At 43.3% G+C, this 14,088-nt stretch overlaps 1 protein-coding gene across 2 annotated transcripts in view; it reads left to right on the forward strand.

Moving 5' to 3' along the window:
- The window catches only part of LOC137435522 (E3 ubiquitin-protein ligase pellino homolog 2), a 336,475-nt gene that overhangs the window by 252,632 nt on the left and 69,755 nt on the right, over positions 1-14,088 (forward strand). For both annotated transcript variants that reach the window (XM_068129398.2, XM_068129400.2), the window contains one exon: positions 9,879-10,076. In XM_068129398.2, the coding sequence (XP_067985499.1) occupies positions 9,879-10,076 (198 nt within the window). The remainder of the gene's footprint in view (positions 1-9,878; positions 10,077-14,088) is intronic.

Raw genomic sequence — 14,088 nt, forward strand, 5'->3', positions numbered from 1 at the left:
CCACAGATCTCCCGATGTCCCTGTTCTCTGCTGTTGTACTTGTGTGCTTCCCTCTCTCTCACCATCTTGTCTCCTGCTCCCTTTATCTAATGTTTTATGTGATTAATGTTAGCTCTTACACAGAGCCTCGATCTTGTACACAAACCCCCCTACATACAACCCACCCCAACCTAATTTAGTTCTGAATTTTAGACTAGTCCAGAAACCGGTATGTGTATACATATACATATATGTATGTATGTATGTGTGGATATATTATTATATATATATTCTCTTATCACTATGTATATGTATATGTATATATATTATTATATATATTATATATATTTAGCACTGTATGTTGTTTTTTTTTTTTTAAGAAAGGCACATCCAACCAAAAGGTAACTTCATCTGTTCCGCTAGTTAAGTAATACGCAAGAGCAGACCTGGTCTCAGGCGACATTTCAGCCGCTTCCCAGTGGGCTCCCCAGGCCAGTAGACTCAGAGCCTCGGCACGTTTCTGCCTTTATTCCCGATGCGACCACTCATTTCAAGTCACGTGTGGGTGTGTGAGTTCAAATGGAGGTGTGTTTTTATTTTGCCAAACCTCAAGCAAATAAACGTCAAATCGCATCATTGATGGCTGCTCTGCTCTTTTTATTACTTACACGTGATCGGGTATTGCATATTGTTACGGAGTCCTCTACAATCTCCTGGTCTCGGTAACCCCCGAACCCCGAGAGGAACTCCGGCAGAAAGATATATTACCCTGTGTTAAAAATCAATCGTGAAACCACACCAATGATTATAAATGAACAAAATTGTATTAGAAATCACACACAGGAATAACGGGATAACAGCTGGCCATTAAGAGTGCACTCTATATATATCTTATATAAAGTCAAGTAACTCACTGCTCTGCCAGCAAATGAACGGACACTCCTCAATGTCTCTATACTTTTCCCAAGGCAAATGGGCTTCGCTCGAGCGGTCGATAGAACGAAATCCAGTCGAAGCCCGAATCTCACTCTCCAGTCGATATCCGAAACGTGTACAGTGGGCAAGGGTGCACACCCCGCCAAACTGTACAACGGCGCCCTTCAGAGGTGCACCTTCACCGCTCACTCAGCAAACCGCAACGTAATTGGAGACGAAACGGTCGCACACACACATCCCCGACAGACGGTAGGATGTTGGGGTGAAGATGACACGAAGCAAACCTTCACAGGTGTCCAAAAGGCGGGGTTCAAAATGGCCGACGGCTCTGGCTTGAGCCGATGCGACGAGGCGAGGATTCGTCGGAATCTCAGCGCCCCAAATCTGTCTACGCAGATTTCTCCGCTCCAGCGAATATTCTTATTGCCAGATGTCCCTTCCAGGAACTCAAAATCCCCTCGCGGCTGTCGGTAAACCTTGCTCGTTACGGAGCGCTGACGTCGCGCGTCCTCTCCGACTTTGCTCGCGCTGCTTCCTCTTCTTCACCATCTCGTCTTTCCGGTTCGGTGTCCTGTATCATTTAAAGTTAGCCTTTTTAACTTTCAATAACCGTTCCTGAATAATAAGCCTTTTGAAGATAATAATAGTACATAATATCAGAACTACTTCAAGTGGGTGAAAACCACAATAACGGAAGTTACGAATCTGTAACAATATGCGCGGGTGTGTGGGCTTGTTTTTGTGTTTCCGGGGCACAAATCGGCTGGATTCGTGTCCTGATTGGATGTGATGATGTTGCATTGCCTGCATGGTTGGTGGAGTTTCCGTTGGGTGTTGTGCATGTGCAGGTGTGTTGGGGACCGAGTGATGTTTTTAGCTCACCTAGTTCAGTTGCTTGCACCACACAGTTTTTGCCATTTGTATCAGAGATGTGTATTGTGTGGGTATGCCCACAGTCTGCCCAGTTAGTTAAATCTGTGTCGTTTGTTGGACGTTGTATCTGTGACATGAGTCCCAATAAAGTCGAATTTGTGGCCAGATTGCAGGCAATGACGAGCTTTGCAGGCAACTGTGTCATCTTTCCAAGCCGAATTACTCTATCATGTTCATTTAGCCTTTGTTTCAAATACCTTCTGGTGGTTTCACTAATGTATAATTGGCCACAGTCTCTGCATGACGAATGGGAAACTATGACAGATTTATCACTGGTTGATATCGTGTCCTTTAGTTTTGAAATGACATTACATTACAGATGGTATTTGGAGGCTTGTATGCTAACGTACACCAATCCGTGTGCTGCGTACTATCTTTCCAATAATTTTGGGAAGGCCTGGGTAGTATGGCAGTACACAGTGCCCAAACGTGACTGGCTCCTTCCATTCTGCCAGTTTTGGTTCTTTCAGAGTGGAGAGTATCCCATTGCTACGTTATACCCATTATTGTGCACGGCTCATCAAACTAATCTAACTTATTCAATTGCATCGACTTTGGAAGATATATAATTGGCCGAAATAAGGAAGAAGGTGAAGATCGACGAAATGCAGTTTGGATTTATGCCAGGAAGAGGAACGACAGACGCGCTCTTTATTGTGAGGCAGTTGCAGGAGAAGTACATGGAGAAGAGGAAGACGTTGTTTCTTGGGTTTGTTGATCTGGAGAAAGCATTCGATAGGGTTCCACGCGAAGTATTGACATGGGCATTAAGGAAGTTAGAAGTGGAGGAATGGTTGATCAGAGTAGTGATGGCAATGTACAAAAGAGCGCGCACAGCTGTAAGGACGAAGGACGGGAACAGTGGTGAGTTTGAGGTGAAGGTGGGAGTGCATCAGGGGTCGGTACTAAGTCCACTACTATTTGTGGCTGTGATGGAGGTGCTGGCTCAGAACGTAAAGGAGGGTTTACCGTGGGAGTTGTTGTATGCAGATGATCTGGTGTTCATTGCGGAAAGTATGGATGGACTGAAGGAAAAGATGAACAAGTGGAAGGAATGTATGGAGACAAAAGGTCTGAAGGTGAATATAGGAAAGACGAAGGTGATGGCAAGTGGTAAAGCATGTGATGAGGTGGAAAGAACTGGGACGTGGCCATGTGCTGTGTACAGGAAGGGTGTCGGAGTGAACTCCATTCAATGTACAATGTGCGCTGAGTGGGTTCATCAAAAATGTAGTGGTCTGAGAGGGTCATTAACCAGTGTGGCAGCTACATTCAAATGTAAGGTGTGCACAGAGGGAGCTGCAGATGGAGGAAATGTTGAGTTGGATCTTGGAGACAGCGTGAAGCTAGAAGGTGTGAAAACATTTTGCTACCTCGGAGACATGCTGAATGGAGAAGGTGGATCAGACTCGGCAACGGTTGCTCGAGTGAGATGTGCATGGAAGAAGTTTCGGGAACTGAGTGGCGGGCTGATGATGAGGGGAGTGTCGTTGAAGCTGAAGGGAAAGGTGTATGCTGCATGTGTGAGAAGTGTTATGATTTATGGGAGCGAGACATGGGTAATGAACGTAAAGCAGCAACGAAGGCTGGAAAGGGTGGAAATGCGAATGGTTCGGTGGATGTGCGGAGTATCGTTGAGAGAGAGGAAGACAAATGATGAATTGCGAAAGATGATGGGAATAGAGCCTATGATTGATGCTGTGAAGAGGAACAGGTTGAGATGGTTTGGTCATGTGTTGAGGAAGGATGAAAGTGACTGGTTGAGAAGAGTGATGGAAATGAATGTAGACGGAAGTAGAGGACGGGGAAGACCAAGAAAGACTTGGCTAAAGATGGTGGAAGAAGAAATGCGGGTAAGGGGGTTAACAAGGAGAGATGCAGAAAATAGGGCAAAATGGAGAAGATTGTCATGGGGACCACAAGGCTAAACCCCGCTCTAGCAGGGAAAATGGCCTTAAAATGCATGTTGTTGTTGTTGTTGTTGTTTCCCATTTGCCGTTTTTTTCCCCAAGTCATTCACGAAATGGCTCTCCATGTCTGACGTTCGACCGAAGGTGGCACAGGAATGTGGGATTTATTGGTTCATCATTTCTGCATTGTTTGCTTATTGCTTCCCACCCGTGTGTGTGTGTGTGTGTGTGTGTGTGTGTGTGTGTGTGTGTGTGTGTGTGTGTGTGTGTGTGTGTGTGTGTGTGTGTGTGTGTGTGTGTGTATGTATGTATACATATATATATATATATATATATATATATATATATATATATATATATATATATATATATATATATATATATATACATGTATATATATATATATATATTGTCGCGCGATCCCTTCAGTTAATACCAGGGCTTGCGGATGACCCAAATGGACTTTAATGGAGGCAAAGACCAAATACGGATTTTGCTATAAAAGCACGGGAGAAAAAAGGGAAGGAGAAGAAGCGGAAGCGAGTACCTGTAGCATTCTCACGGGCAACCTTCAACCCTGCGGAAAGTAACTCACGAACGACAACCCAATTCAATGCACAAAAAGAAACACGTTTATTTCGGAACCCGAGAACAAGGGAACGCGACAGTAAATAAATAATGTTCCTAAATCGGGATCCCGCACTCACACTTTGACAACAGCACAGGGGAAATGAATTAATAAAAGAAATGTATCGTCGTGTATTGCAAGAGGTGGTGCGTGCTTATCTGTCTGTAGTCTGTGTGTCCGTCGTCCAACGCGGCCCCCTCAGTCCGCCTCGCTCGTGCGCTCCGCCAGGCCCCAAGCGACCCGCTCCACTCCAACTCCTCATTGGTCCAACACACAAGGTCACGCTCGCTCCGAGCACCAATGCACCACAAGGAACCAAAAGCACCACGCGGAACCAAAAGCACCACGCGTCCAACGCAGGGCCAGCGATCCCCACACGAAGCCAATCTCCAACCCGAAGGGGCCGATCTCCAACATGAGGTCCAGCGCGAAGAGAGCCAAAATGTCATTGAACGAGCCCTTTTGTCACCTCACGTGTGACGTCAAGTCTTGCTCGCCCCAACCAGAGCCTCGTCTCTCGAAGGTTCTGCTGCGCTGGTGCCGTCCCATTGGCCGAGTGCTTCCCGCTCTGTGGTGTTGCTCGCCCCTCCCCCCTGGCCAATCAACAGTCATCCTGGGCGTGGCTCCCAGCCTTGCTCGATGTCTGATGCCCACGCCGGTGTTGTACGCTGCCGCTGCCTGCTTGTCTTCCACAGTCTTATTGTAAGGGAGGGGAATTTAATTACTGTTGTGCACTAAGGACCTATCTAAGTGTCTATATGAGAATGCGTTGCCATAAGGGACACAGGTTTGATCACCAGGGGGAAACGACGAACGAAGGAACTTATCCATAATCCCTGTACTACTTAGCACGCCCCGCTCCCTCGTGGCGGGGATACCAATACAGCTAAAACCGACATCCGGACTAACCATAGAACTTATTACAAGGTAGATTCCCCATCGCGACAGACGAAGCATGATACCTATTCAGATCTACCTGGCTCTACATATCACTATATCCAAATTCATAACAATAGATATATATATATATTATATAACAGATTGGTGTTCTGAACGAAACACTTGCCCAAATAATGGCCATTATCAGTCGAGAACTTTTTCCTGCCGAAGCACATTGCCACTGCTCGTGACACCATTATTACATGACAAAGGAGAAAATTGAGTCAGAGGATTCATATCCAGACACTGACCCAAGACTGTGTATTTTGAGAGAAGGTTGACAACTTGTGTGAAATAATATTTTTGTAAACTCTCAAGTGAGTTCTATACACAACTATCAGGCAGCTTGTTGGACAGGATGAAATCCTTTGGAATTCAGGAAGTTAAAGCCTCAACCAAGAAGCACATGTGGTGTCTACTTGAAGTTGAATTTCGAGGGATACAGCATAACTTTCCTCGTGACAAAAGGAAGCTTCTCATTTACCCAAAAACCTGTCACAATGCAATGGCTTGTTAAAGAAAGCCAGAAACTAAAGTTAGAGCTCTGTCGGTGTTGAGACAGCTCTGGTAAAAACTACTCAATCACTACTTGTAGGGTGAAAACCCAAAAACGGATTAATGGATGGACACCAAAACAAACTGAAATGTCCCCAGTAATTCAAGTCTTCTGCGCACTCCTGACAGGAAAGGAAGACCAGCTGTGTCAGGTATGTTTGTTAATAATTCCAGTAATCTCTGTGTGTGTGTGTGTATGTGTGTGTGTATGTGTGTGTGTATGTGTGTATGTCTGTGTGTCTGTGACCGCTGTTTCTCGACAACCACGGGTCCGATATACTTGAAACTTGCCAGGTATATTGCTGGGGACCTGAGGATGTGCCTTTTCAAGGTTTCATATTAATCGGACAAGTAGTTACCGAGCTATGGCGATTTAGCCGTTCGCCGTTCGCTTTGGCTTTGCGAATGAACCAAACCATTTCATGTAAATAGAGGGGGGGGGGGGGGGTTCTACCGTACTCGCAAGCCGTTCGCTTTGGCTTTGCGAATGGACCAAACCATTTCATGTAAATAGAGGGGGGGGATTGTCACCGTACTCGCAAGCCGTTCGCTTTGGCTTTGCGAATGGACCAAACCATTTCATGTAAATAGAGGGGGGGGATATAATTTTAGATATATATATAGTACGGGCATGCCCTAGTGTTTGTTAAAGTGCAACAACTTAAGAGTTCCTTTGAGACGACCTAACCAATTTGTATGTACGATAACACATTGAAAGTGGAATCCGGAAAAGCACAAACTTTTGTCATTTGTTATTAAATTATTAACCAGTAAATGTTGTATTCATTCATATGTTACGAACAGCTTAGAGTCTTTCTCACATATTCTTTGACGACACATATATTTTGCGAAGTTTACCAGCTATGCTCTACTGAACAAGGTGCCATTGATTCAGACCACCTTCCACCATGTGAAAATTACCTCACCAAGCACATTCAGTGGGCAGGTGTGTGGAGGAGGACGATGTCGCCAGAGGCATTATGTCTTCGCGTTATCCGTCCGGCTGTCTGTCCATGCGTCCGTCCATCCATCTGTGCGTCCTAGATGGGTTTTCATTAACTTGATGGGATGGGTACCGCAATAACTTGAGAACAGTTGAAGGGATTTAAATCAAACTTATATCAAGTATGCACTATGATGTAAAGATGAACTGATTCGATTTTGGGGTCAAGAGGTCAAATGTCAGAGTCTGTAATAGGATTTAATTTACTTCGCGATAACTTAAGAATGGCTGAAGGGACCTAAGTCAAACTTGGTGAATGTATGAATGAATGATGTAAGGATAAACAGATTATGAGGTCAAAGGCCAGAGGTCACGTTCGGTTAAAAATAAATGTAACTGCGCTAACTTGTGAACCCGTGATGGGATAAACATGGTAAGTACATATTATGATGCAAAGATGAAATGATTAGATTTTGGCATCAAAGGTCAGAGGTCAGAGGTCATGTCAGGTAAAAATGTGATGCTTGTGAACAGTTGAAGGGACTTAAATCAAACCTCGTACAAGTCTGTATAATGATGTAATAATGTGGGCAGAGGCATATTATATTGGTCGAGGTCGCGGTGTCCAAGGATGCCTTTCTATCTGGTAAATATCTTGGACATATTTAAGTTAAAATGCTTATTTGAGATCGTTAAGTCGACCGTAAGTCGAATGAGTGTTTAAAGAATGGTTGTGTTGAAACGAAATTGTACAATTGTTCAACATTTGTTTAACATAATTTAATTATTCAATTTCTATTCCCAGCAATAATGAGAATGTTTCCTTTGAATGACTGCAATCAGCAGAAAAGCTGCCAAGCTCAGATGGCTGCCATATACAAATAGAATCCTCGGACATCGAAAATTTCAAAAAGCATCGTTACTGAATTGCACCCCATATGGGACCGACCAGTGAAATTTGAGGCCTGTGCTAATGGACTATCAGGAGAGCTTGGCTGCTCTCACACACATTGAATTTCGATGTTTTGTCTTAATTTAAAGTCCAATGATCATCAACTCTGATGAGATGGTGGAGGTCATTTTGGCGGTGTGCCTGAGTATACGGGGAAACACTCTCACATAATTGTCAAGTTGACGATCGTTTATCTGTCTTCAGAGCGTTACAGTCAGCAAGTGCAAACGACTGTTACTTTTTAAATGGCACAAGTCACTTGAACTTTTAATGGCCTCCACACTTTTGATTCACAGAAGAGTCGATCCCGTGGACGACGCTTCGTGTGACGTTTTGCCAGAAGAAAAATCCTTGCGACAATTGAAGATGCTTTTATAAACCTGCATCGTTATCAGGTGAAAGCCACCATCATGCCCATGAGTAACTGATGGTCCAGTTGGATGAGCACTTGGAAAAGGCAAAAGCGAATGTCTTGCGTCATGATGCTGAATTCTGGACGAAAGGCTTGCGAGCCCCGGTTTGAGGCTTTGAGCCTTGATATATACCTTGAGCATTTGGCGTTTACCTTTCGCGTATACCACCGTATACCTTGGGCATTTGGCGAGCGTACATCAAGGTCTTCAAATCGAGAGCACACGTTCCTGTCTACAAACCCGTGCCAAACGAGGGAGTCTGCAGAACGGAATGTGTGCTATTGTGCTGCTGTCAAGAATTTCCTGGTAATTTAACTTTCTCAGTAATTGCGTGTTGGTGCTGCTTTTGTTGAGGCATGAAGAGTGCCCCGTAATGTAGTGCAATCTGTTTTGGCGTGCTTAGGAAACGGCCGGCCTCTGGGACCAATCTAATTATTGCACGCCATAGTTACCGCCCTGTTTGATATTCTGTGGGGTGTGTTGCAATTGTTGCAATTGCCATAATGGGAGGAAAGGCGTTACAATAATTTTCTATTAAAGTTAAGGCATTTGGCACTTGTTTATCTCTAATAATCTTTTTATAAAATACAAGAAGTTTCAGCTTTTCTTGATCTATCAACTGCTCTTTTCATTTTCTCTTTAGTTAGAGATATTTGCTGAATATACAGTTGCGGAAATTACATCTGAGATGACAAATCGAAAAAAAATGTTATCGTCCAGCGATAATTATGCTCTTTGCCAAACCTTTGGTCCATCTTATTTTGCCACCCAAAGGAACAAATAAATCTGTTACTTGCAACAACTTTGTTTATTCTCAATCAATAGGCGTCGCCTTAAGTGGATTGGTCTTTTCAGTGACCTCATTGCAACAACAAAACTGATCTTTTGTCTTTCTGTACATGGACATTGACTTTTCTAGAATATGTACAAACGAGACACTCACAATGGTCTCAGACAGACCAAAGAAGTTCGAGGATAAATTGAGAATGTCAGAATTGTAATTCTTAAAAAAGAGACTGAAGTGGGAGTTGTGTTTTTTATTATGGGCAGAAATGATTCTATATGAAAATGAATGAATGAATGATCGTTTTAAGGCCATTTTCCCCACTAGAGCAGGGGTTAGCCTTGCGGGCCCCATGACAATCATGGTTCCCTGTTTGAGGCAATGTTTTTATGGCCGGATGCCCTTCCTGGCGCCAACCCTTAGTCGCCTCGTACGATGCGCAGGGATACGGTGTACCTTTTCTAAATCGGGGTACACACCGGGATCATTCATCCCAGCAAGCTGGTACTCAATTTGCCGACCTCGGAAGGATGACAGGCTGAGTCAACCCCCCTGGCGGTAATTCAGCGATCCACCGGGATTCAAACTCAGGATCCTCGGATCCCAAGCCAGCACCCTAACGGCTAAGCCAACGCAAAGCTTAAAAACGATTCTATATATGATTTTTAATTCATTTTGTAATTCTCTTTTCAAACCTTTTATTTGGTTTTGTTGCTTTTAAGTGGTCAATGATATTCTTGAAGGTTTGATGTTATTGCATCATATTGGAAATCGTGTTGCTCATCGTGAATGCAGAACTGAAGAGAATCATCTTGTGCCTGATTTTATTTTCTGAATTTCAACTTGTTTGTACATCGATGCTTTCTTTGGACTTCACACAAGCCTGGTTCATTTCGCTGCCCACAGGTGGGGCGATCGACAGAAAGCCCGATTGACTATGTTGTGATGGACACGGTACCTGGATCTTCAGTCGGGGAGGATGTGCAGGTGGCTCAGAGCACCATCTCTCGATTTGCATGTCGCATTGTGTGTGAGCGCGGACTCCCGTACACTGCACGGATTTTCGCCGCTGGATTTGACACCTCCAAGAATATATTCCTCGGGGTACGGACTTCTTTTATTCCTATTTTTGGCTATGACTTGCTTCCAGTAACAAATGGGCATTTTGGCATGATTACAAATGATAAATGTGTGCTTCCTTTAATTATTAAACACCTGCTTGTTTACTCAAACACTAGAGAGTAGTGCGTCAGTGGGTGATATGAGAGGTGACCAAAAACCTTTGTGGATATGACTGTACAGTAACATTAAATTGCCAGAAGCAAAGAGAAAGGATGTTGGGAGAGGATTACAGAGGGAAAAGATGATAATGGAGCATGCAGGAATGGGCCAAAACAAATCTGCCATTTTTTGCAATATGTACACATTACCCCTTTATGCATGCATTAAAAAATCTTTAATGCTTAATATAATATTTTCACTATCAATACAAAGTGGAGTGTTTGGCATCTCAAAGGTAATTTGTATCACAATGAGCTGACTTCTTGGTTAGGTGGTTGAAGGCTTGTTTCATTTCCCACTAGCTGATTTGAGTTCCATTCCCATGGCTGCTCATTCTCACCAACCTGCACTTGACAAGCGTAGTGAGTTTGCCAACCGCAGGAGTTGAAGGAGGTGTTTGTCCAGCAGTAAACTGCTTTACAGTTTAGTGTTCGCATACAACATTCTGTTAATTTCAACGTGTCTGTGCAACATAGTTGTGATAATTAGTTTTACTGCTTCAATTAATGATTTAATGTCTGTACCACTTGAATTCATTCTTCACTGCAGCACTTTGGCTTAAACTGCATATTGGAAAGTTAATATCCAGCGAAAAGTGTTGACAGACGTGCCCGAAGCAATTTAAGATCAGGCGGTGGAGGTGGGGTACAGACTTTTTACTGCTCAGTGTGCTATTTCTTTTACCAATATGAATCCTGAGCCGCAAATCTTCCGACATGTACAGTCACGTGAAAAAGTAAGTACACCCTATGCAAAATTTTGACTTTTTCAACATATTTCAACATACAGCTATTTGATCTTCATTTCAACAATATTGATAGATAAAGGTGATATAATATAACAAATATCATGAAACATTTACATTTTGTCATCCATTGTATAATTTAAATAAACATAAATGCAAATTTCGCATGTGGAAAAAGTAAGTACACCCCTACATTTATCACTACTTCAAATACCTAAAAATTGAATCAGGTGCATCAGCTCAGGTGCAAATGATTAGAACATCGTTAGAGAGGATCTTGGAGGAACCTGTCTTATTTAAACCTCAGACATTTAGTTTGGTTTGCTCTTTGTTGTTGAAGTGTGCGGTGTCACCATGCCCAGATCAAAAGAGCTCTCTGAGGCCTTCAGAAAGAAGGTTATAGATGCCGACGAGTCTGGGAAGGGATTTAAAAAGATCTCCAAACAATTTGAAATCAATCATTCGATTGTCTGGAAGATCATCGACAAGTGGAGAAGATTCCAAACAACTGCCAACTTGTTCAGGCCTGGCCGCCCCAGCAAGTTCAGCCCAAGGGTAGACCGCAAGATGCTGAAGTAAGTCTCTAAGAACCCCAGAATGTCATCGCGGGACCTACAGGTAGCTCTTGCCACTGTTGATGTCAAAGTGCACGAGTCTACCATTAGAAAGAGGCTGCACAAATTTGATCTACATGGGAGTTGTGCCAGGAGGAAACCTTTGCTGTCCAGAAAGAACATCAGGGCAAGACTAAAGTTTGCCAATGAACACCTAGGCAAAGACCAGCACTTCTGGAACAATGTGCTCTGGACAGATGAGTCAAAGGTAGAGCTATTTGGCCACAGTACCAGAAGACATGTTTGGCGAAAATCAAAGACACCATTTGACCACAAGAACCTGATACCAACTGTAAAGCATGGTGGTGGAAATATTATGGTTTGGGGCAGCTTTGCTGCATCAGGGCCTGGGCAGCTCACCATCATGGAATCCACTATGAATTCTTCATTGTACCAGAGGGTGCATGAGGATAATGTGACGCCATCTGTCGGAAAGTTGAAGCTCAACCGAAGGTGGACCTTGCAACATGACAATGACCATAAACATACCAGTAAATCCACCAAGGAATGGCTGAAAAGAAAGAAATGGAGGGTTCTGGAATGGCCAAGTCAAAGCCCGGATCTAAATCACATCGAGATGTTGTGGGGGGATTTGAAACGAGCTGTGCATGCAAGAAACCCCTCAAACATCGCACAGCTGGAAGAATTCTGCATGGAGGTGTGGAAAAATTTCTCCCAGTCCTTGTCAGAGACTGGTAGACAGTTATAAGAAACGCCTACTTGAGGTTGTTTCTGCCAAAGGGGGCAATACCAAGGGTGTACTTACTTTTTCCACATGCGAAATTTGCATTCGTGTTTAATTAAATTATACAATGGACTACAAAATGTAAATGTTTCATGATATTTATTTTATTATATCACCTTTATCTATCAATATTGTTGAAATGAAGATCAAATAGCTGTATGTTGAAAAAGTCTAAACTTTACATGGGGTGTACTTACTTTTTCACGTGACTGTATGCATGTATGTATATGTATATACATATATTTATATATGTTTATAGATGTGTGTATATAGATGTGTGTGTGTATATATATATATATATATATATATATATATATATATATATATATATATATATATATATATATATATATATATATATATATATACATATACATAAATATATATATATACAACAACAACAACATGCATTTTAAAGGCCATTTTCCCTACTAGAGCAGGGGTTAGCCTTGTGGTCCCCATGACAATCTTCTCCATTTTGCCCTATTTTCTGCATCACTCCTTGTTAACCCCCTTGCCCGCATTTCTTCTTCCACCATCTTTAGCCAAGTCTTTCTCGGTCTTCCCCATCCTCTACTTCCTTCTACATTCATTTCCATCACTCTTCTCAACCAGTCACTTTCATCCTTCCTCAACACATGACCAAACCATCTCAACCTGTTCCTCTTCACAGCATCAATCACAGGCTCTATTCCCATCATCTTTCGCAATTCATCATTTGTCTTCCTCTCTCTCAACGATACTCTGCACATCCGTCGAACCATTCGCATTTCCACCCTTTCCAACCTTCATTGCTGCTCTACGTTCATTACCCATGTCTCACTCCCATAAATCATAACACTTCTCACACATGCAGCACACACCTTTCCCTTCAGCTTCAACGACACTCCCCTCATCATCAGCACGCCACTCAGTTCCCGAAACTTCTTCCATGCACATCTCACTCTAGCAACCGTTGCCGAGTGTGATCCACCTTCTCCATTCAGCATGTCTCCGAGGTAGTAAAATGTTTTCACACCTTCCAGCTTCACGCCGTCTCCAAGATCCAACTCAACATTTCCTCCATCTGCAGCTCCCTCTGTTCAAACCTTACATTTGAATGTAGCTGCCACACTGGTTGATGACCCTCTCAGACCACTACATTTTTGATAAACCCACTCAGCGCACATTGTACATTGAATGGAGTTCACTCCGACACCCTTCCTACACACAGCACAGGGCCACTTCCCAGTTCTTTCCACCTCACCACATGCTTTACCACTTGCCATCACCTTCGTCTTTCCGATATTCACCTTCAGACCCTTTGTCTCCATACATTCCTTCCACTTGTTCATCTTTTCCTTCAGTCCATCCATACTTTCCGCAATCAACACCAGATCATCTGCATACAACAACTCCCACGGTAAACCCTCCTTTACGTTCTGAGCCAGCACCTCCATCACAGCTACAAATAGTAGTGGACTTAGTACTGACCCCTGATGCACTCCCACCTTCACCTCAAACTCACCACTGTTCCCGTCCTTTGTCCTTACAGCTGTGCATGCTCTTTTGTACATTGCCATCACTACTCTGATCAACCATTCCTCCACTCCTAACTTCCTCAATGCCCATGTCAATACTTTGCGTGGAACCCTATCGAATGCTTTCTCCAGATCAACAAACCCAAGAAACAACTTCTTCCTCTTTTCCATGTACTTCTCCTGCAACTGCCTCACAATGAAAAGCGCGTCT

This window comes from Myxine glutinosa, chromosome 9 (genome assembly GCF_964187855.1).
Source record: "Myxine glutinosa chromosome 9, kmMyxGlut1.1, whole genome shotgun sequence".
NCBI classification, from domain to species: Eukaryota; Metazoa; Chordata; class Myxini; order Myxiniformes; family Myxinidae; genus Myxine; species Myxine glutinosa.